At 38.7% G+C, this 24,281-nt stretch overlaps 1 protein-coding gene across 1 annotated transcript in view; it reads right to left on the minus strand.

The window, feature by feature from the left end:
• DNER (delta/notch like EGF repeat containing) overlaps positions 1–24,281 on the minus strand; it is a 356,232-nt gene that overhangs the window by 189,405 nt on the left and 142,546 nt on the right. The window contains exon 4 of the mRNA XM_069104612.1: positions 23,261–23,427. Within this exon, the coding sequence (XP_068960713.1) occupies positions 23,261–23,427 (167 nt within the window). The remainder of the gene's footprint in view (positions 1–23,260; positions 23,428–24,281) is intronic.

Here is a 24,281-nt window from a genome sequence, read left to right on the forward strand (position 1 = left end):
ACTGTCTTCCTCCTGCCTCCAGCAGCACAAGGCTTTCTACCTAAATTAACACTGGCCACTTTTGTTGTGACTCCACATTATAAATTCAAAACTAACTTACTACTTGTCTTCTCTAGGTATCTATGAAGGTAGCTTTATTTCCCCAAATGTGTTACTAAATAGTTTCCATTTGATCCTTTTTATTGAGAGGAAGAGATATGCAATCAACTTATTTCACCCTATATTTATATTCATTTCTATTGTTTCACTGATTGGATATTTGAAACTATTAATAATGTTGTGCCAGTTAATATTATAAGAAATGTGTTGGGGTTTTTTTAGTTTTTTGTTAATGACACATGTTGGGTGTGCACATGATGAGACACATTACAAAGTTGAGAACTTACACATAGAAGAAGCAGCAAAGGATGCCACTTATCAGAAAAATGTTTAAATGGGAGGCGATGGATTACTCACATAGCAAATATGAGGAAGAGAATAGAAGCCCCTTGAGGGCAGGGACAATAATATTGTTCCCAAGTACCCAGGTTCCCAGCACAAAGAAAGTGGTTAGCCAATATTTACTGATTGATTAACAAACGCCTCTGTCCCAGGAGTCAGCTGATTTTTACATTTTTAAATACAAAAATACTGTATTTTAAAGGGTTAAAAAAAAACCTCATTCTTAGCTCATGGGCCAAACAAACCCAAGGAATGGACCATATTTGGCCCTCAGGTCATTGTTGGCTGATCTCTGGTCTACAAGAAGATCTCCAGACAGGTAGGTGAACCTAGCTTGGTAGATTGATGGGAAGACGCAGGAAGAAAATGTTGCATAGGATGGGAAGGCATGAATGAGTTGAGATCTCTATCACTGGAGGGAATGTACATATCTATAAGATCACAGACTGAAATAGCAAGGCATCAGATGATTCGGTGCTTTAATTATTGGGAGATGGACAAAGGCACTGGAGCCCCTTTTAGTACGCAGCTTAGCAATGCCTTTCTCTAACTGGAGCATTTCCCGCAAGGTTATCATGCATCCACTTGCTATATATGTACAAGCTATTTTCCTCATTAGAATGTAAACTCCTCAAAGCTAATAACCATCCTGCTAATTTGGGGTGGCTAGGTGGCGCAGTGAATAGAGCACCAGCCCTGCAGTCAGGAGGACCTGAGTTCAAATGTGGACTCAGACACTTGACACACTAGCCATGTGATCTTGGGCAAGTCACTTAACCCCAACTGCCCTCCAAAAGGCAACAAAACAAAACAAAATAAAAACAATCCTGATAATTAGCCTTTATATAGTACTTTAAGGTTTTAAAAGTGCTTTACCAATATTATCTCATTATATTCTTACAACAACCCTGAGAAGTAGTTGCTGTTATCCCCATTTTACAGATGAGGAAACTGAGGCAACCTGAGGTTAAAGTTATTTGCTCACATTAAGTGACTTGAAGACACTGACTGTTTTGATTTTGCTTTGTATCTCTACTATCTTGCACAGTTCCTGGTACAGAATAGGCCTAAACAAATGATCACAGATTGAATGAATGAATTAATGAACAAAACTAAAAGCCACTTGATATAAACAATTTCAACTCTTGTGGCATTTCAATGTGGAAAAAACAAATTCTTCATCATGGCTTTTCATTTAGTCTTTCAAAACTGCAGTCACATTGACTTTGCCCAGGTCACTTGCATTGTTCCCGACTCATGACAATCTAATTTTTAAGTTGTTTTTGACATTATCAGTTTCTGTACTTGCTCATTCCTGGGTGGCGGGGGCACTAATGGTGGAGTGTTCCATTCAAACTCTTGGTAATTTGTCAATTCCTTTCCTCCGTCTACATAATTTCTCTGTTGACATAACCCCATCTCTCAATTCTCAGTCTAAATTATAACCTAAGGGACTAGAATGGAAGTTGCCTGCTTTTAAAGACCCAATCACCAATTGCTTCTCCTGAAACCTTCAGAAAAAAACATCAGCCAATCAGTTAGGATGCTAATGGAGGGAAGTACAGAAGTCATTCAAAATCCTAATAATAATTGGTTTAATTGCTTGCTATTCACACATCTTCTTTACATACAGCCACTGAAAATAGAATTTTATATTGGTATATTGGTGCTCTATGCATCGTGACTAATGTCCAATTCAGCAGCCTGTTCAAAGCAAGCTGAAGGAGGGACAACTTCTTTCAGCTGGCACTCACATAGGAATCATGGGAGTCTGTGGAGAGACGTCTCCTAGTACATCAAAGTGGCTAAATGGGAGATACCAGGGCCAAAATTAAACCAGCCTTCTTCCCAACCTTGCCTAGGCTCAATACTTCTAAGATCCTATTTTTAGCCAAAGATCAAAAAAGGTTTGTATCTGGCCAGCTGATATGATGAATTATAGTCATGAAAGTTCACAACCTGAGAGTTGACCTCAATTCACATTCATTCTCTCCTCTCTCTCTCTCCCTCCCTCCCTCCTCCCCCTCTCTCTCTCCCCCATATGTGTGTATGTCTATCTTTGTCTCTCTGTCTTTCTCTGAGTTTGTCTCTATCTCTCTGTTTCTCGATGTCTCCCATCATTACCCCCATGCCCTCATATCCAATTACACAAATTTTGTCAATTTTCTCTCGACTTTATCCCCCATCTCTCACCTCTCAATCTTACTATTGCAATAGCCTCCTTTCTCCTCTCTCTAACAAGTCTCTCCCCTCCCCCAATCTGTCCTTCACACAGTTGATAAAGTAATGTCCCTGAAGCACAAATTGGACCACGTCACTCCCCTGCTCTGGAAGTACCAGTGACTCCTTACTGACTCTAGGATAACAATTCCTTTTGCCATTTAAAGCCTTCCATGCACTGACTTCAGCCTCCCTTTCTAAACTTGATGCACATTGTTTTTCAGTCACATCTAATTCTTCTTGGCCCAATTTGGGATTTTCTTGACAAGATGCTGAAATGGTTTGCAATTTCCTTCTCCAGCTCATTTTACAGATGAGGAAACTGAGGCGAACAGGGTAAATTGACTTGTTCAGGATCACACTGCTAGCAAGTGTCTGAGGCTGGATTTGAACTAAGACCCTCCTGACTCTAGGCCCAATGCTCTATCTACCACACCACTGAGCTGCCCCAGGTACACATTAGTTTTCTTCATTCACTTTCTATTCCAGCACAATCTGACATTACGTCTCTTGTCTTCATAACTTTGACTGTTCCCTATTCCCAGAATGCACTAATATTAATAACTAACATTTCTATGTACTTTAAAGTTAGCAAAGTGCTTTATGTACATGACCTTTTTGGATGCTTGTGAGCAACCTTCTGTCACGAGAACATTTTTCTATATTCTTGATTACTGTCATTGCCATAAGACAGCAGATTACATGACTAGCTGGAACATAAGAATTCAGCTGAGACCTCACATTTTAGCTCTGATGATTAATGGGTTAGTGATAAGAGAATTTCTGGTTCGGCTTTACTACCTGAGTGTATCAAGTAATGAGGTGTAGCCCTGGTGTTAATGGTTAGTCTGAAATTTCTACCTACAGCCCTACTGTTTGCTGACAAGTTTATTATTTTATCTGATGTAGGTCTTCCCCCTCTGTTCTCTATTCCTTGTTGTGTAAATCTTTACTTTCCCCTCCTGCATGCTATAACATTCCACAGTATCCATCCTACCAAAGTAAATAAAACCTATATGAGATTGTGGAAACTGATGTTCAGGGACCACTGGTTTTTTTATACCATGGGTCTATGCTCCAAACATAGAAAAAACTAGTTTTTCTTAATGTTTCTGTGTGCTGATAGTTTTGATAGGTAGCAGTACCTATCAATGAATCGTTGAACAATTTTAATGTCACCTCCAAGGTATGTGTTATCCCTATTTTAAAGATTAGGAAACTGAGGTAGTCAAGAGTTACAAGGTTAAATGTCTTGCCCATGGTCATGTTGTTAGCAAATGTCTGAAGTGGGATTCAAACTCAGGTCTTTCTGATTCCAAGTTTAGCACTGTATGCATTGTGCCACCTAACTCTCTTAGACATACTATACCACATACGCTCAGAAATCCTTGATTTTCAAGCCTCAAATCAAGAGCCCTCTCCTACCCAAGACCTTTCCTAATCCTCCCCCCCCCCAGCTATTAGTGGGAGCCCCTAGCTAATCTTATATTCTATTTATGTATCTGCATACTTGCTGTCCATCCGCAGTAGAATGTAAGGGTGCAATTTTTGTCTTTGTATACCCAGCACCTAGGATAGTATATTTCACATAGTGAGTATATAATAAATGTTGATTGAATAAAGAATGAATAAAGTGGTCTGCAAGAAAAAACAGCAGAAAGAAAGCATGAGACAAATAATTAATGTAATTTGCAAATGAAATTTTAAGTTTCAAAAAAAGAAATTCAGTTTTGGAAATTTGTCAGTCTTCAAGCCACTCTGATGTCAACATTATCCAGTTTATGCTAACATTAGATAAACTTTACAAAGATATATATTGTACCACCCTGCTTTAAAGTGGCTCCCAAGCTAATGGAGGTAAAGGAAGCATGAAAAATAACAAGGGAAAGTGAGATAAATATGAAGGAAAGAGTAAGGCAAAATATTATGTGAAACCTAAGGGTGCAGACGGAAGATGAGGAAAAGATTCCCTCAGGATGAGCTTTGAAGGAAGGAATTTTAACAGATGGATCTAGGCAATTAGAGATTGTATGTTTGTCCTTCATTCTGGAAGAGAACCATGACATGCCTTGCAGTTGACTTTGATTTGAGTGAGGGAGGGCTGTACAAGGTCATTAGCCTCACCTCCTCCACAGTCATCTAGGTCCAGTGACCAGGTATTCATCAGGATGACTGGAGATGACCCAGGATGCAATGGAAGAGAGAATGAGAGATGGACCCCAAGAAAGAGCAGTCCATAGTGAGAGTGAGGGGATGGGGTATAGGAATTATATAGAACTTAAAGAGAGCAAAAGACAGACTCATTCTATTTTGGCTAGAATGCAGTCAAGAGGCAATACAAAGTAGTAAAAAAGGATGGTGTACTTCAAGTCAGGAAAGACCTGGGCTCAAACGTGCCTCTGACACAAAGTCATTTAACCTTTGTAAGCCTTAATTTTCTCATCTGTTATATGGGAATAACAAACCTATAGTCTTGACTTCACCGGGTTGTTGTGAGGGTCGTATGAAATGATGTATGAAAAAGCATTTGGCCAACTTGAAAGAGTGCTTATAGATGATTCACACACTCTCCCCACAGTAGAAGATAAGTTCTTTGAAGGCAAAAGCTCTCAAGTATTTTTATACTCCCCAGACCCAGCACAATGCCTTAAAGATAGTAGAAGTTCAATAAACATTTGCTAAATACAAGAGAGAATCTATAAAGAGATATGAGATAAAGTTGTTAAGGAAAATTGGAGGCAGATTATTGAAAGCCATGACTATTAGTCAGTAGGTAATGGGTAGCTACTGAAATTTTTTTAGTAGATATGTTATATGATCACAAGTTAGGCAGACTGCATGGATAGTAGTGTGAAAGAAGGGCTGGGGAGGAGCTAGAGTGGAGGTAGCACTACCAGTTAGGACATTTTTAGTATAATTTAGGTGACTGGAAGCAGCCTAACAGAACAGGAGATAGAATGGGGAACTTGGTGTTATGATTTTGAATCCTGCCCGAAGATATATATATATATGTGTGTTTTAAACTTTTGTTTTTGCAGGGGGGAAGCAGGACAATTGGGGTTAAGTGACTTTCCCAAGGTCTCATGGCTAGTAAGTATTAAGTGTCTGAGGCCGACTTTGAACTCAGGTCCTCCTGACTCCAGGGCCAGTGCTCTATTCACTGCACTAGCCGCCCCCCAAAGATATATATTAACTGTGTGACCCTAGGCAAATCACTTAACCTTTCTGTGTCTCAATCTCCTCATCTACAAAATAAGGATAGCAATAGCACCTACCTTTCAGGGTTTTGTGAGGATAAAATGAATTTTAAAATGTAAAGTACTTTGCAAATCTTAAAGCACTACCCAAATGTTACCGATTATAAAAGAGATAATGGCGTGAACTAGAATGATACTGCTGAGAGTTAAGAGGAGGGTCTGGATGTAAAGAATATTTACAGAGAAATAAATGACAAGACTTGGCAAAAGAACAGATGCCTGGAAGGAGGGAGAGAAAAGAAGTAAAGCTGATTCAAATATCATAAGACTGGGATGCTAAGGGATTGGCTGGTGGTACCATTAACAGAAACACAGAAGTTGAGAAAAGGGGAGGTTTTGAGGGGAAGACGATGAGTTCAGCTTGGGACGCGTTGATTTTGAGATTCTGGCAGGGCATCTAAGGAGAAATATCCAGTAGACAGATGGAAAAAATGGGACAGGAATTCTGAGGCTGAAGAATTAGACTAGGAATCCTCTGCCTAGAGGTGATTATTGAACACACATGAATGAATAGACTCACAAAGGGCGAGAGTAGTGAGAAAGAAGAGGTCTCAAAAACAAGATGTTGGGGAAACTCGATTTCTATGGGACAAGAGGATAATGAGAAGCTGGCAACAGAAACAAAAGATCCAAGAGACAGGAGAAGAAACGTGATTGCATGTGCCATTAATTGACAATTATAGGGTTGTAGGACTTAGAGCTGGAGCATTAGTATCCATAGCTTTCCAGGATTTAGAGCAACTAGGATTTGGGGCAGCTGGGTGGCACAGTGGATAGAGCACTGGGCCTGGAGTCAGGAAGACTTGAGTTCAAATTTGGCCTTAGATACCTACTGGGCAAGTCACTTAACCTTATTTGCCTCAGTTTCTTCATCTGTAAAATGAATTGGAGAAGGAAATGGCAAATCACTTTGGTGTCTTTGCCAAGAAAACCCCAAAAGAGGTCACAAAGAATCAGACAAAACTGAACAAGGATTTAGAGCCATGTGAGACCTTAGAAGTCATCTAATCCAAGTCACTTAATTTAAAAGAGGAAGAAAATAAGAGTAATCCACCCAAGATCACACAGAAAATGAGCAAGGCATTTGAACCCAGATCCTCTGAACCCAAACTTTGGGCTCCTTCAACTACATGAAAGCGCCTTGTTTTGTCATCTGTTACTTGGGATGATAGCAAAATGATGTACTTACCCCAGTAGTAGTTTAAGGAGACTTTGTAACTGCCTACCAAACCATCAGACTTTTGTAGGTCAGACCCACAATTATAGCATGGAATCAGGACAGGCAAGTGAACATTGCTTGTTAAGGATGCATGTGAATACTAAAAATATCATGGCATTCAGAACCCAAATGTCAGACAGATAGTTAGCAGAGAGAAATAGAGAGAGTCCTATTGAAATACAGTTCTAATTAATTATCTTCCTCATCAAACACTCAGCAATTTTCTCCAGGTGACATGCCCTATTTCTGTCTATTCCTTTGCTCCTCCCTCCACCTCCACTTTTCATACCCTCTAAAGTCTCTAAGGGAAAAGAAAAAGAAAGAATAAGGAAAAACAAGGGTTATTGCTGGCACATCGTAGTTTCCATATTGATGTTGTCAAGTTATAAGAAGTGAGTGTCCTAAGTCTTGAAAACTAGGGAAATTTTAAAGACACCTAGTTTTCCCTGCATTTCTCCCATACTCATTGAATGTTTCTGAGTATGAGATTCCATGAAGAGAGTTCTCTGGTAGGGAGACCGAAGAATTCTACAGAGGGATTTGTGAATTGACTTCAGGAATAGCAATTTTTCTTGAATGTGAAAGTCTTCCACATAACCTTGGAAAAAAGGCCCCCGGGGACTCGGAAACTGATTGTTAATTCCCCCAGCTATTTCCCCACCTTCTTGCTCTCCATTCTAGACCTCTGACTACTTTATTTGCCAGCTATATGATGTTGCCTTGCTCACTGTTGGTGGAACTGTGATTTGGTACAGACATCCTGAAGGGTAATTTGCAACTATATTCTGTGAGAGTTCTGAGAATTGAGTGAACCACAAAGACTCCATCTTGTGACTCAATTCTGGATCTAGCTCAGTTCCCTTTTTATTCAATTATGGGTCTAATCCAATTTTTGTCTTGTTTGACTCAATTATGAGAATTGTGAGAAAATTTTATTGCATTGTTTGGACCTAGCCCTGTGTGCCGGGGAAGCTGGACCACCTCTACCTGCTGTTTAGAGACCCTTAACTAAGGACCTAGGGTATGTTAACCAGGAACCCAGTTAGACCCAAAGACTGATACAAGGAGTTTTCTCACAATTATACATCTCAAACAACCCTTATGTCTTATCTGAAAACTGGCCCCAAAGTGGTCAATCAATTACTATTTCCTTACACCTTTTTTTTTAAAGCAATCGGGGTTAAGTAACTTGCTCAAGGTTACACGGCCAGTTATTATTTCTGGGTGTGGTGCTGAGTATCTGAGCCCGGATTTGATCCAGGACATCCCGACACTGGAGCTAGTGCTCTTACTCGCTGAGCCACCTGGCCGCCCCTAAGCAATTGGGGTTAAGTAACTTGCTCAAGGTTACACGGCCAGGTGTTTCTGGGTGGGTGCTAAGTGTCTGAGCCCAGGATTCGATCTCCAGGTCTTCTCAACACTGGAGCCAGTGCTCTTACTCGCTGTGCTACCTGGCCGCCCCCTCCTTACACCTTTGATTGAATACAGACACATGGGGGTGGGGGTAGGGGAAAAGGGGACACCTCTTTTTCTGATTTCAGAGAATCACACCTATTCATTCAACCCCCCCCTCCTAGCTTGAAAAGTCCCAAATCTTCCCTCCAATTATTAGAAATACCTAATCTAGTATCCTGGTTTATATCCTGTTTAATTATTTTCCTTTAATGAATTAATATCTGTCTGTCTCTGTATTCAGGGTCCAGTGTTAAGCTGAAGAGGCCTGGTCCCAATTTATTATGCAGTTGGCATCCACTGCTTAATAAATCGATATGCTCAGAAGCTCAAACCTTTGTTTCCTCAGTTATTTCAGATTTCTCCCATCACAGCTCCCAAAGTCTTTAAAGCCTTTGATCCTGCAATGCCACTATTAGACCTATACACCCAAAGAGATCAAAGAAAGAAGAAAAGGAATTTAATGTGATAAATATTTATAGAAGTTCTTTGTGCCATGTCAAAAGAACTGGAAACTGAGGAGATGTCCATCTATTACAGGATGGATCAACAAACCATGGTATATGAATGGAAGAAAATGTTTTTGTGCCATAAAAAAATTACAGAATAGACAATTTCAGGAATAACTGGAAAGATTCATCTAAAATAATGCAGAGAGAAATTAGTAGAACCAGAACAATTTATGCAATAATATTTTTTAAAAAGCTTTGAAAGACTTGAAAATTCTCCAGAGGACCAAGAATGAAGCCTGGTCCCCATTTTCTGATAGAGAAATGATGGATCCAAGATGCAGAATAACACACATTTTTGGGCAGGGTCAATATAAAAACTTGTTTTCCTTGGCTTTTTTGTTACAAGGGTTTTATTTATCTTTTTTGTTGTTCACTGGGGGTAGGGAAGAGGAAGAGAAAATATAGGTTTGTTAAATAAATTTTTTAAATTACTCTGATGTATAAGGTTAGTAATGTCTCATTGAAGTTTTGTTTAAAGCATTATTTTTTTAAAGAATACAGAATTTTTCTTGAGTTAGTTTCTAAAGAACTCTTTACCCAATACAGTTAATAGAAAATATGGGTTGCTAAGAAGTTGCTAAGGGAAGTCATTACATGAGTGAATATTTTAAATTACACGTAGTAGTATCTTCTCTGTTGAAATCTAAAAGGAAAAAGGATATTTGTTCTTGTTTAAGCAAAAAGTAGAACGTCTTCTGACTGGAAAGCAACAACACAAAGGACTTTAGGCTTCCATCACCACAATACCTTTTCATTTATGAAGAGAGGCAAAAACTTAGAGGTGGAATTCAAACCCATGGGAAATTAGTTTAGAAACGGGTTTAGATGGGGGCAGTCAGTCTTCTAGTTTTCTAAATGGTAATGACCAGAGCCAATAGATGAGGAAAGCTACAAAAGGCTTTGGCAATAATGTGACTTGAAGTCAACACTGTACATATGTCCACAGGAAGCAGAGTAAATTACAAAGAAATCCTTATCTAAGTCTGAGTGTAAAAATTGGAGTGGAATAAACTGATAAGATAATTATTTCTTTAAAAAAATCTAACTCTGTAAGAATCATTTGCTTTACTGAATTTAGTTGTCTTAAGAAAAAGATCTTATTTGTTGGAAAATTTCTAGCTTTCTAATAAAAAATTCACATAAAGCCTTCTCCTGGAAAAATCAGACCACTAGACCTAGGCATCTATTGCCACCTAGTGATAGAGTACCATAATTGTAAGAAAATTACCCAAGACCTTTTTTCTTCTAAATGTTGAAATAACAAAAAAAGTAAAGTTGTAAAGTGATTACGAACCACGTATTGATGCTTTACTGTCTGGGTACATACTGGTGTCTGGTTCTGTCTATTTTGTTATATGACATTTATCCAGTATTTAAGATTTGCAAAGTATTTACCATCAGTTACCTCTGATGTATGCACACTGAAATTACACAGTGCTGGGTATCTTCTCTGGGGAAAACTTTGTCATAATGCAACATAATATGACAAAGGAGTAGGAGACATGAATGTACCTGATATGTTTGTTGCAATGGAGTTGCATTAAATTCAGCTGACTTTAAGCTGAAACCTTTCAAATTTGTTATCTTCCCTACTAAAAGGTGAGATTCCTGAGAGCAGAGACTGTCTTATTTCCTATTTGTTTTCTCAGTGCTTTACATAGAATAAGCATTTAATCAATGCTTTATTTATTCATTCATTCAACAACAGAACAACTGAACACTAGCATCTAAGTTCAATAACTAACTAGTCTTTATAACTTTGGAGAAACCATTGCACTTGTCTGGGGCTGGTTCTTCATCTGTCAAATGAATGGGTTGGATCACTTGGTCTTCGAAGTCCCTTTCAGTTCCCACATTCTATGGCATTTTATTTTTCTCTTTGCACCACCAGGAACAAATAGGGACTTGAGAAAGTGCTCTAAGGACCATTTGATGACATTTTTCTAAGACAGAAGGGGAAGATGAGTTCAGGGTCAGCAATCTGAACTCTGCTGAAACATGTGATCCATGATCCTCAGGGTGAGTGATCATTCTCACTGATGAAGTCGAAAAGTGTTTTCAATTTATATTCAACCAAGTTAGGTACTTTAGTGAGAAAGAACAGTGGACTCACAATCAGGGAGACCAAGCTTCCAATCCTGGCTCTAACAATTACAGGCTGTAGCATTTCACTCTCTAAGCCTGAACTTCCTAAACTGAAATAGGACTTTTACTGCCTACTCCACAGGCAAAGTGCTTCGGAAAGCTTAAAGAACTCTAGAAATGTAAGCTACTATTATATATCTCAAACCTATGCACCCTGGAAACAAAGGAAAGATAAGAGGGTATGAAATGAACTCCAGGGACCTCACCATCTTTTTAGTCCTTTTTTTCCTCTGGTTCTTGCCTTTTATTTGAGTGATTTCTGAGTATATTTTCTCTAGTGCCCTACAACATGCAGGTGGGCTCCCCTCTGGGAGGCAATGGGCAGAAATTCACATTCAATTGGGGTTTGAACAGTGACCACAAAGAGTAAGAAATTAGCATTTCCTTTGTTGAAGCTCAAACTTTGAACAAAAAGGCAATGTCAAAGATTCTAGCAGAGGGTTCCCTTCCAAACTTCCATCTCCCATCAGTAACATTTCTCCAGAGACAAAATTAAGTGTTCTCAAAGTTCCCACATTTCCCCATGCCTCCACCATATTTCTTTTTAAACATAGTATGATATAAGAAAAGCTTTGAAATTTCATTGCAGTGGGGGAGGGAGGTGCAATCCACAAAGAGAACACTGATCGACATTTTGTATTTTATCATTTATTTGTAATTTATTATTACCGGACATACACAGTGTGGGAAACAAGAATAAATTTTCCAACAATGAGAATTGTCTAAAGTGGAATGGAGGTCTTGAGAGATAGTGGGTTCAACTGAATTCAATACAATTAACATCTCTTAGGGATGCCAGGCACTATGCTAGTTGGTTTATTCCCTCTGATAGGGTGAAAAGAGGGGTAACTCTTATATATGGGAATGTTATAGCTAGTGGGGAATGCTGAAGATATAGTAAACTATATTTTAGCAAAGAAATTGCTAAAGCTTTATAGCTCATGCTAAGCTTAAACTTGTGGCAAAGATGAAGAGATATGGGCCAGACAAATAATAGGATCTGACAGATAAAGAATAAGGCAAATAATCAATTCAAAAAGAATCATTAATGGTTGCATGTCATCTTGGAAAGTAGGGATCCACTGGGGAGTCCAAGGTATCTGTGCTTGGCCCTATACTTTTTTCCTATTTTTTTAAATTTTTGTTAAATGTTTCCTAATTTCATACTAAAAAATTTAACATTCATTTTCTAAAATTTTTAGTTCCAAATTCTCTCCTTCCCTCCCATTCCTCTCTTGAAAAGGCAAGAAATTTAATTATACATGTGAAGTCATGCAAAACATATTTTCTTATTAGTCATATTGCAAAAGAAAACACAGACACAAAAAAAGAAAAAGAAAGTTTAAAAAGGGATATTTCAATCTGTATTCAGAATTCATCAACTCTCTCTCTTTCTCTCTCTCTCTCTCTCTCTCTCTCTCTCTCTCTCTCTCTCTCTCTATCTCTCTCTCTCACTAACTCTTAGGATGTGGAGAACATTTTTCATCATGGCTCCTTTGGAACTATCTTGGATCATTGTCTTTATCAGAATACCTAAATCTTTTACAGTTGATCATGCTTATGACATTGCTATTACTATGTACAATATTCTCCTGGTTCTACTCACATACCTTTGCATCAGTTCATATAAGTCTTCCCAGGTTCTTCTGAAATGATCCTGTTCATCATTTTTTATAGTATTCCATCACAATCATATACCACAACTTGTTCAGCCATTCCCCAGTTGATGGGCATCCTCTTGAATTACAATTCATTGCCACCACCATCTTTTTGTACAAATAGATCCTTTTCACTTTTTTCTTGATCTCTTTGGGATCCAGATTTAATAGTGGCATTGTTGAGTCAAAAGGTATGCACAGTTTTATAGCTCTAGTTCCAAATTGTTCTTCAGAATGGTTGGACTAGCTCACAACTCCACTAACAGTGCATCAATGCCCCAATTTTTCCATGTTTTCTCCAGTTTCCCTGTCTGCCATGTTTATTCATATCATATGCAGTCAACATAGAAATAAAATCCTAAAGCATAAAGTACATTTCACCAAGGAAATATTTTTCATCCTAGTCAAAAGAAAATTGGATGCATTTGGTACCTTTCAATGACAAGATGTATCTTATTTCCAAAGGAAAAATTATAAATAAAATGTATTGCATTATATATAACTTTGTGATAGAATATCTTTTTTTAATTCAGAAAAAAACAGGATTGTAGCATTTAGAGCTGGAAGGATCCAGAGAGATCTGATCCAACCCATTCATTTTCTAGTTGAAGAAGCTGAGCCCTAAAGTGACCTACCAAGGCATAAAGCACAGAGTCTGGATTCAAACCCAGTTTTGGTGGCTTCAAATTCAGTTCTCTTAACACCAAGAGAATCATAGTTGGAAAGGACCAAGTGGTCATCCTCCTACCCAGTGCACAGATTTCCTCTACAACATCCCCTCACCAAGCTCCTAGTCAAATACTTTCAGTGATGAGGAGCTCACCTGAACAGTTCTAATTATAAGGACATTCTCCATATTGAGCTGAAATATGCCCCCTGTGATTTCCATGATGTGGTCCCACTCTTCCACTCTTCAGAGGAAATTAAAGAAGTCCAGAGATGACTAGAGCCACCATAAGAAACATGAGGATATGGCTAAGTTGTTGAAGTCAGCTCAACCAACACTTATTAAATACGTATTGTGTGCAGAGCAATGGCAATATATACACAGTGGGTTCAATGTGGTCCCTGGATTCAAGGAGCCTATGGTCTAGCATCACTGGATTGGCAGAGGGGAAAGAGAGAGCCAAGTTTACAAAAAGCTGGGCCACAAGGGGGAATGTGAGTACAAGGAGGCCCAGGTAAAGTGCTCTGAAAACCTGAGGTGAAAGGTGGGAGAGGGGAGTAAGGGTGGAAGCCGTATTATAAGCTGTTGAGAGGTGAGTGGCTGGTAAGGAAGCAGAGGCAGACAGTGCAAAGCATTTTCTAGAAGACTGTCAACAAAAGGAGAGGAAAGAAGGAAAAGCTAAGGAGAGCCACAGGAAGACTTTTTTTAAGAATAGGAAAAACCTTAGAATATTTCTAAATTGGGGGTAAATGGTCATTAAAAAGCAAGAATTGAAGAAGCATCTTAGAAGGTTCATGAAAGTGGATCATTCAATTAGATCCAGCAAGAACTCATTAAGCTTCTATGATGCTCACAGCACCAAGCTGGGTGCAGGAGCTACAAAGGTAGCTAGGAGGAAGAGTGGAGAGGGCTCCATGTCTGGAGTCAGGAAGACTCGATCCCAAATGGGACCTCAGACACTTGCTAGTTGCAGTACCTTGGGCAAGTCACTTAACTTCTGTTTGCCTCAATCTCCTTATCTGTAAAATAGGGGTAATAATAGCAACTCCCAGGGATGTTGTGAAAATCAAATGAGACAGCATTGTAAAGTACATAGCACAGTGCCCAGCTTATAGTAAACGTGATATAAATGTTAGCTATTGTTGCAAATAAAAAGGTTTTTTTTTTAAAAGTCTCTACCTTCAAGAGCTTACCTTTATTTCGGTTTTATTTTATTACTCATTCCATTTACTTTGCTATAATCATTCAGTATATTGTGCTTCAAGTTCTATTCATTTCATTGTGTATCAATTCACATAAGTTGTTCCATGATTCTCTGAAAATCTCTCGTAGTCACGTTAACCTCGGAACATTTGTATTCCTTCAATCACCAGGTTTGCAACATCTCCATCTTCTTAGACTTTTTCTTCTCTTATTTTCCTCTCTCTTATCACCCTTGACCTTCAATCATATTCTTTCCAATTCTGTCTTACAATTCTTCTCCCATCTATCCTCTTTTCTCCACCTATATGACCATGGTCCCACTTCAGACTCCTACTGCCTCGTTTGCTAGGTTACAGCCAGCTCAGAATGTTCAACAGGCAGTTGGTGATGTGGGACTGAATCTTGAGAGACAGAGAGAGACTCTCTGGGCTGGCACTAAAGAGAACACGGCTATCTTGTACATAGGAATTATAACTGAACCAACGGGTGCTGCTGAGTTCACCGAGAGAGATGGTATAGAGAAAGAAGAGAAGAGGGTCCAGAACAGCGCCTCCAGGAGCACAGTCTCCTCCCTGCTTGAGGGATAGGAGATAGATCATTAAATAATAAGAGGATGTTGAGGGAAAAAGCCAAGAGAGAGCAGTGTCACAGAAGCCAGCATTTAACCAGGAAGGGGGGGTGACAATACAGAATCCCTGAATGACACAACTAGAGATGCCCTTGGATATTATCTAGACCAAGCCCCTCACTTTTCTGCCCAAGAGACCAAAGCCAAGGAAGGGAGGTGGTTTGCCCATGGTCAGTAGCAGAGACAAGAACCCAGGTCTCCTCTCGGCAAAGCCCACACATGATCTTTCTTTGAACTGGGGCTATATTGTGGAGAATCTCAAGTTCCAGGCAAAGGAGGCTGAAGTATATCCTCTAGAGGATGGATAGTCATTGAACCTTTGGAAGAAGGACACGGGGACAAGTTCTGTGGACTATATGGTGAAGATTTTTTCCATAGATGTATCCAAGTACAGTTGGTTCACCTATGAGCATTGACTTAATCTGTCACAATTAGTGTTTCCCAGCAGGCCACATTGGGGGTGGGGGGGAGTCAGTTCATAGTAATTAGGAGAATTGTTCTGTTACTGTGCATTTGCAGAAATCTGCTATCCCTGGTGCTATTTTACTGCTACCAAGCAGATACACCATGGCAATGAATCACTCAGTGGTTAATCAGCACCTCTGACTACCTCCTATCTGAAAGCTTTTAGCAATGTGTAAATACATTGTAAATGAATGTTAATTTACTTAACCACTAAGAAACATAATATAAAGCAAATAATATATTGCTCTGAATGTTTTGTCCAATGGTACAACAGATATAACAGACAAGAGATAATTAAGAGACTGGACAGAATAATAGAAACTTTGAGAAACAGTGAGAGCAGAGGTCAGGCCATAATGTGCCTGAAACACTCCCCAATGGAGCCAGAAACAAATTAAAATGTAAAAGGGAAATATTTAACAAAATAAATTAAAGTACAATAAGATGCAAAGAATATTAATATGCAGCTCTCTACATGCACATGTGGCCAATAGGGGTCCTTATGTATAGCTTAGCGGACTCCCCTTCCTATTTGAATTTGAATTTGACACTGCTGGGTAAGAATACACATGCCATGCTTTTATATACATGTGTGTATATAGAGAGATAGATAGAAAAAATATATGTGTGGATGTATACACATATATATGCATGTGTGTATACATATATGTATATAATATATTTATATTATACACACATACACATGCCATGGTTTTATGTACATGTGTGTATAGAGAGAAAGAGATAAAAATAATATATGTGTGGATGTGTATATGTATACATGTATACATGCATGTATGTATACATATATGCGTATGATATATTTATATTATACACATGCAGTGCTTTCATATTTACATATGTTCGTGTGTATATGCATATGTATACATGTGTATATATTCATACATATAGTATATTTATGTATTGTGTGCATATATGTATTGTTTGTATACACACGTGCATATATACATAGATATAGCATGTATATATGCATATATACACATATATTGTGCATATGTATATGTGTGTATGCTCATATACTATGGAAAAAAAGAGTTCCTATCATTGTGCTGAATTCAGAGTCAGACCATCTGGATTCTAATCCCAGCCCAGTTCTTACTATTGTAGGTGAGATTGGATGAGCCATCCAAGTATCCATTTCCACGTCTATAAAAAGAGGGATTGATCAAGATGATTTCTAATGGTCCCTGTCCGCTCTAAATCTATGCCTGTCTTTTTCTGTCTACAGAAAGTACCAATTATCCTTGGAAATTCAATGTCTAAGGAGAAAAGTCATTAAAAGTGAATTGTATAACATAAAATGCCTTTATTATTACTATTGAATAAAATTAAAGAATTAAAAATATCAAATACTTCAATATTATATGTAAATAGGTTTGATATATATTTCCTATAATTATCTTACGGAGAACACTGAAGCCTATGTTTTTTTAAACAAATTCTACCTAGGAGTCTCCCTAAAAGTAAGACTGTGTTTTTAAGAGCAGGTAGAAATTGAGAACCTTAAAAGGGAAATTTCCAAAAAAGGCTCTTTTAGCAAAAAGAACAAAGAATTTGTGTCAGATGCAGAGTGTTTCAAATTCTGGTCTGAGGGACTTTGAGCAAGCAACTTTGCCTCCATACTGCTCAGTTTCATCATTTGTCAAAAAGGGAAGGGACTGGATTGTGTGATCTCTCAAGTTCCTTTTAATTCCAAGTCCTAAACTTCTAAAAATTTATTATTATCAGTAATATAAGTATTGCCAGCCACTGTACAGCGGAAGCTATTTTTATAGAATATAGATGAGGGAGGGGAGAAAAGCATCATTTGGCAGCAGGATGCCCAGTAACTCATTGTCCTTTTTAGCAAATGGACACCTCTTGCAATTTTAAAGACTTAGGTAAAGTGGGGAGAAATGTAAATGCAGGCTTTCACAAAGCTTCGAGGAAATTTCATAATATTTTCCGAAACCAAGTCATTTTCCTAGAACCTTGAGTGTCTTTACTTACAAAGAACCAGATATTCTGATTTGGGGGTGAGCCCCCTGGGGCCCCCATTCAACCTCTGAAACACTAAACTTTGAAGAACTCGGACTGGAGAAAGAACACAGTTTTAGAGCCAGAGGGCTTTGGAGTCAAATCCCAGCTCTTCGTCTTATTAGCTCTGTGACCTTGGACAAATCAGGTAACAGCTCTAAGCCGCCACTTCCCAATTATGGAATGACATGACCTCTAAGGACCCTCCTAGCTCTGAATCTGTGACTCCTTAATAGGATTCCTTAGGATATATAGCCACCCCTCTGGGAGGCTGGCAGAATTCGTCCTACAAGGATATAATCTCCTCTTGCTCGTTCTAAAAGCTAAACATCAAACTCCCAGTGGTTTTCCTTCATCACTGTTAGGAAAAGAAAAGGACCTCTTATGTACATAGAGGATTTTGAGTATTACAATGGGATGAAGGTTCAGAATTTTGAGGGATGGAGAGACCCCCTGCCCAGAAATCTTTAATATAAATCAGGGCAGAGACAAGAGATAAGCCAGCAGTGGATACTGTTTGTATTTACCTTTTTGTTTGCAGCTTAATATTAAGAATCCTATGAATTCGGAGTGTTCACCAGTTCACTATCAACTGCATTTTTTTTTAAAGAAATGTGGCCCTCTGATGAAATGGACCAGATCAGGGCTAAGTGAAATAAAGAAGGAGGATGAAAGAGGGAAGAAAGAGGAGGAGAAGGAGGAGGAAGAAGGATGATGGTGGGGTATCTGCTTGGAGGAGGTGTTCACCATTGTGTAAGTTTCTGAAAGAATGAACATATTTTAGCTTCAGATGAGTGGGATACCCACTCTTGATCTTTCTTCATGGACTGAATCCTAAGCAGTGAATAAAATTGGTCTAAATATTTACATCACTGAGTGGTCAAATTTCTCTGTGTCCCTGGGAAGCTCTGACAATAGGAACGACAGAGCTAATAATAAAAACCTTACAAATCTTCCTCTTGCCTTGGGTCTCCATGGAATACATGGTTCACGCCATTGCACTAAGACTTTTAGGACTCTGTGTATATTGTAAATATCTTTGAGCCAGCAAGACATGAGTTCACATCTTGCTTCATATACTTACTAGAGGTGTGACCTTAGAGAAGGTCCGTCACAACCTTCCCAAGCCCCAGTTTCTTCAGCTATAAAAAAGGGTCATCATGGCACCTATCTTAACAGGTTTATAAGACTCAAATGAGCAAATATATGTAAAGCATTTAACAACTCAAAGTGCTACCTGAATTTCAGCTAATATTATTATTACCAGATCCACCCTGTAGGTGTAGGTGTATACCTACACCCTACACAAATCATTGAGAGGCAGCTAGTGGTCCAGTAGAGGAGGAGGAGCTAGGTGGCACAATGGATAGAGCACCAGCCCTGGAGTCAGGAGGACCTGAGTTCAAATCCAGCCTCAAACACTTCACACTTACTAGTTGTGTGACCCTGGGCAAGTCACAACCCCTTATTCACTCACACACACACACACACACACACAAGTTATGGAGCCAAGAAGACCTGAGTTCAAATCCTGCCTCAGACACGTCTAACTGTGTGACCCTGGGCAAGTCATTTAACCTCTGCCTGCCCCAATTTCCTCATCTGTAAAATGATTATGAAATAGCACCTACCTTGCAGGGATGCTATGAGGATCAAATGAGATAATATTTGTAAAATACTTAGCCTGCCCATAGTAGGTGCTAAATATATAAATTCTTATTCCCCTTTCCTTACTTTCCCTTCACCATTTGCAATCAAAGACAACCTTCCACATGAGTAGACACTTAAGAAATACATTTTTTGGACAATATGAAAAAGTCAAACTAGTTACCAACAAGGGACACAGTCTAATGGCTAAAGACACAGTCATGGGAATCTAGACTTTTATTCTCTTCTGCATTCAAGTCACTACCTTCTCAGTCTCACCTCCACTTCATCAATCAGGCAAAGTCATACTGTTATATATACTTCCCAGCAATATATGGCAGCACAGTTAAATCAGGAGAATTTGGAAATCCCAGAAATGTAAGATGGGTTCCAAAGGAAGTGCCTTTTTCTCTTAGCGTAATAAAGCATCTTAAATGCCTATTACTATATAAAGTGCAAGGAGTCCATTTTGATTACAAAGAATTAATTTTGTTTCTTTTAAAATAAGAAAGATGATTTTAGAAACTGTGGATTAGCTCCCAGTGGGTGGGTGTAACCAATTTGTCTTTGTTGGGAAGTCTGCCATGCCTTCACAGCAGGTAACTTGTAACAACACTGTCTTCTGCCTTTATTTAATTTTTTTAAGAGGATTATGATCTCCAAGACAAAGCTACATGAAACACCTGGAAAGTTCTGCTTTGGAAATTACAAGTTATTCGAACCACAGGCTTCCAAAAAACAGAAGTTAAGAAACAGTTTCACTACAAATGATTTTCAGTGCACCACAGACTAGAGGGTCATTTTGGAGATTTTTTTCCTCCATATTTTAGGTACTGGTAAATTAAAGGAGGACAAATGAAAAAAAAATCATGGAAATGTGAATTTTAATTAAGCCAAACATTTTGGGGACTGGTTTCTACTACAAAAAGATGTATCATCATGAATCTTAAGCTTCATTTGAGCAGGATTTCCTAGAAGTCCCTATTACTTACTCTTAATTTGATATGAGTATAAATAGACTGACATAGGAAGATCTTTAGCTTTCAAATTCTGTACCCACCCTAAACTATAACTACATCCACAATACAAATAGAGAAAAAAATCAAAGCAGTATTTCTATTGTCTATCAATTGCAAACATTGCTAAGGCATCAAAGACCATACTTTTCTCATCTATAAAATAGGGCCACGTTACTTCATCAGGTTATTGTGAGGGAAATGTGCTATAAACTTTTCACAAGAAAAATGTGACTTATCATCATCATCATCATCATCATTATTATTCAGAAAACAGATTCTAATTCTAGTATTAGATTATAACCGTGGGAAAATCATTTTCTCTGTTCCTCAGTTTCCTCATCTGTAAAACAAGGATTCCTATAGTACCTATCTCAGAGTGTTGTCCTGGGGCTCAAATAAAATAATGGATATAAAAGGCTGTGCAAACTTTAAATCACCACAGAAGTGTCAATAGTGATTATTAGATTTTATAATTATTTAGACAGAAATAATGCATCGCTATATACTACAATCTCAAAACAAGTCAAATTCTGCTTTCAAATACACACAACTAGAATTTCCTTCAATAAATAGTCAGATTATGCCTAAAAGGAAATTGTTTTCACAATCTGATTTATAGTTTCCATTAGCAGTTGAATAGTGAGGCCTCTGAATATATAAGCATCTCGTATGTTCCTCTACAACAAAGCTACATTTCAGAAGGACTGTAAGGGGTCCCAGGCATGGGACTTAATAGTCCAATTATATCAATTCAATGAAGTATTTATTTCAACCATGTGGTGGAAACTCCTATGTTCTGATTTATGGTGGGAGGTGGGAGAAATGTGGGGGTGTCATTTTGCTTTTTTTAGTGAGACTAGCCTAAGACAACCCTTAGGAAAGCCAAAATAGTTTCTCCCTCATACCCCCCTCTGCAGTCTGATTGGTTTGTCAGACAAAGGCCACATCCAGTAGTTATTAGCTATTGGTTCATGGGGTGGGTGGCTCCATATCTACCTATCCATCCCACCTATTTTATGGGTTTCCTCTTTCTTCCTATTGTTCTTTCCCCCAGCTCTTCTTTCTGAGATGCCTTCCTGACTCCATCTACTTTCTCGCTAAAATCAAGATTATCACTCCATAGTTGCTGTCCCACAGGGATGACCTCACGTACTCCGGCCACAGATACTGAGTAGTGTCTATCATTGTTACAAAATGATGGGTGGTCCTTCACCACAGCAAGGCAATCCTTTATTCCTCCCTAGCTTCCTCTATCCTACTCACAATCGTGATTCCAAACCTTCTCACCACTACTTAAGCCTTCAGAGCTTAGGCTGGAACCGATCCAGAGCTCACCAGGAAGGCAGAAGAGACAGGAGGCTCAAGAACTAATCCTGCTCTTCTACTCACCTCAAGGAGAAAGGACAGAACCTTCTGATATGCTGCCTGCCAGGAAGAAAGTAGAAGGGAAGGGATAGTAGTCCTTAGATCCAGAATGGAAGTGGAGGGCATGAGAAGCCATCTAGACCAGGGACGGGGAACCTGTGGCCTCAAGGCCACATTTGACCCTGTAGGTCCTCAAGTGCAGCTCTTTGACCAAATCCAAAAGGATTTGTTCCATGAAGTTTGGGTTTAGTCAAAGTGTCACACTTGAGGACCTAGAGGATCACATGTGGCCCTGAGGCTGCAGGTTCCCCATCCCTGATTAATCCAACCTCTTCACTGGACAGGTGAGGAAATTAAAGTTAGGGGAGATTAGATGATTAACCCAGAAAGTCCACAAGTAACAGGTATCAGAGGTGAGGTTTGAATCCAGGTCTCCTGAGCTCGGAACCAATATGTCCTTAAATGCCATCCACTATATATGGTCAAATCAGGTCATGTGCCAGGATCTAGCTAGCTCAGCTCTGCTCTTTTGAGATTTAACACAATATCTGATTTCCTGGCAGAGCTTGGAATAAATGCCTTAAAGTCAGTAAAGGAGCATACACACACACCCTTTTCCAAATGACAAGTCATGTTGGAATCAAGGATGGTCCTTCCCTATTCATAAGCATGAAGCACCTTCAGTTCAGTTAATGTGGTTTATTGAAAGCCATGTGTTAATCTGGCTAGAGCCAAGTGAGAGAGGGATGAGTAATTGTCTCTCACTACTCTACCCCAAATCCATAACAAACAGCTAGAAGGTAATTTGGTGTCATCTGTGATAATATATCACCAAGGCTGGCAAAGTAGGAAAAATCCCAATAGAAAAAATAAATTTATATTTATATTTGCTTGATATTTATCAAGCATGCACACAATATACACATACACCCAAAACTTAAGTGTTTCTCAAATAACCATCAAGAATATGCACTGGGGAGCAGCTAGGTGATGCAGTGAATAGAGCACTGGCCCTGGAGTCAGGAGGACCTGAGTTCAAATCCGGCCTCAGACACTTAACACTTACTAGCTGTGTGACCTTGGGCAAGTCACTTAACCCCAATTGCCTGGCATTCCCCCCTCCAAAAAAAAGAATATGCACTGGAAATGTTACTTTATAAATACATGTTAATCTAATAAATGACCTCTGTCCCAAACTTGAGAAATGGTGACATTTATGGATGTTACACATGTCTAAGCTCTCTAATAACTAAATCAACACTATGCAAAATTGTAAGGAGAAGCTCCTTGGGATTGGGGGGGGGATCAACTTTCCATAAACTCACCAATAAAGTAATTGTTTCCCAAGGCAAGCATTTCCTCAGAGAGTACAAGGCCACCCAGCGCTTGGAGGAGAGTAACACTTCTGCCATCAATAAGGGAGCATTGCTTAAACCCAGTTGCAGTGACCTTCCAGAGCAAAATAAGAGATGCTGTGGCATCTTTCCAAATCCTGAAAATGTAAGCAAAGGAAAAAGTGAGTCACAAATCACCTTTTGGAAAAACCCATTTCAAGAATCAGTCAATCAAAAAACCAAAAAAATGATGATGATGATGTGAGTCCCAATGATTTGCCTCAGTTTCCTCATCTATAAAATAGGGATGATAATAGACCTCTCTCCGAGGGTTGCTACCAGGACAAAATGAAACACTTTTTTTTCAAGCTCTTTGAAAACCTCAAAGGGCTAAATAAATACTAGCTATTATTATAGGCAAATAGTCTTCCAGTTATCTATTTTACTCACTTATTTTATATGGCTTTCTACAAATTAAAATTGAGAATCTATCTCCTCTTTGCATTCCAAATGTAGATAATGTGTATATATATAATAATAAAATATAATAAATAAAAAATATAATAAAATATAATAATAAATAAATGCTTAGATATGGTACAGGAGATCCCAGTCTAAACTATTTTAATTTTTGAAAGCTTTCAATAGCCATTTTAATAAGAAATAGAAACTAGTGGTGCAGTGAATAGAGCATCAGCCCTGGAGTCAGGAGGACCTGAGTTCAAATATGGCCCCAGACACTTAACACAAAATTAGCCATGTGACCTTGGGCAAGTCACTTATAACCCCAACTTCCCTCCAAAAAGCAAAAAAAAAAATTTATTAGGGGTGTCCAGGTAGCACAGCAAGTAAGAGCACCGGCCCCAGAGTCAGGATGACCTGGGATCAAATCCGGGCTCTGATACTTAGCACCACACCCAGAAATAACTGGTCGTGTAACCTTGAGCAAGTTACTTAACCTCAATAAGAAAGAAAGAAAGAAAGAAAGAAAGAAAGAAAGAAAGAAAGAAAG

The sequence above is a fragment of the Petaurus breviceps genome, unplaced genomic scaffold (genome assembly GCF_028583685.1).
Source record: "Petaurus breviceps papuanus isolate PSGF00001 unplaced genomic scaffold, PetGlider_PUasm1.0 688, whole genome shotgun sequence".
Classification (NCBI taxonomy): Eukaryota; Metazoa; Chordata; class Mammalia; order Diprotodontia; family Petauridae; genus Petaurus; species Petaurus breviceps.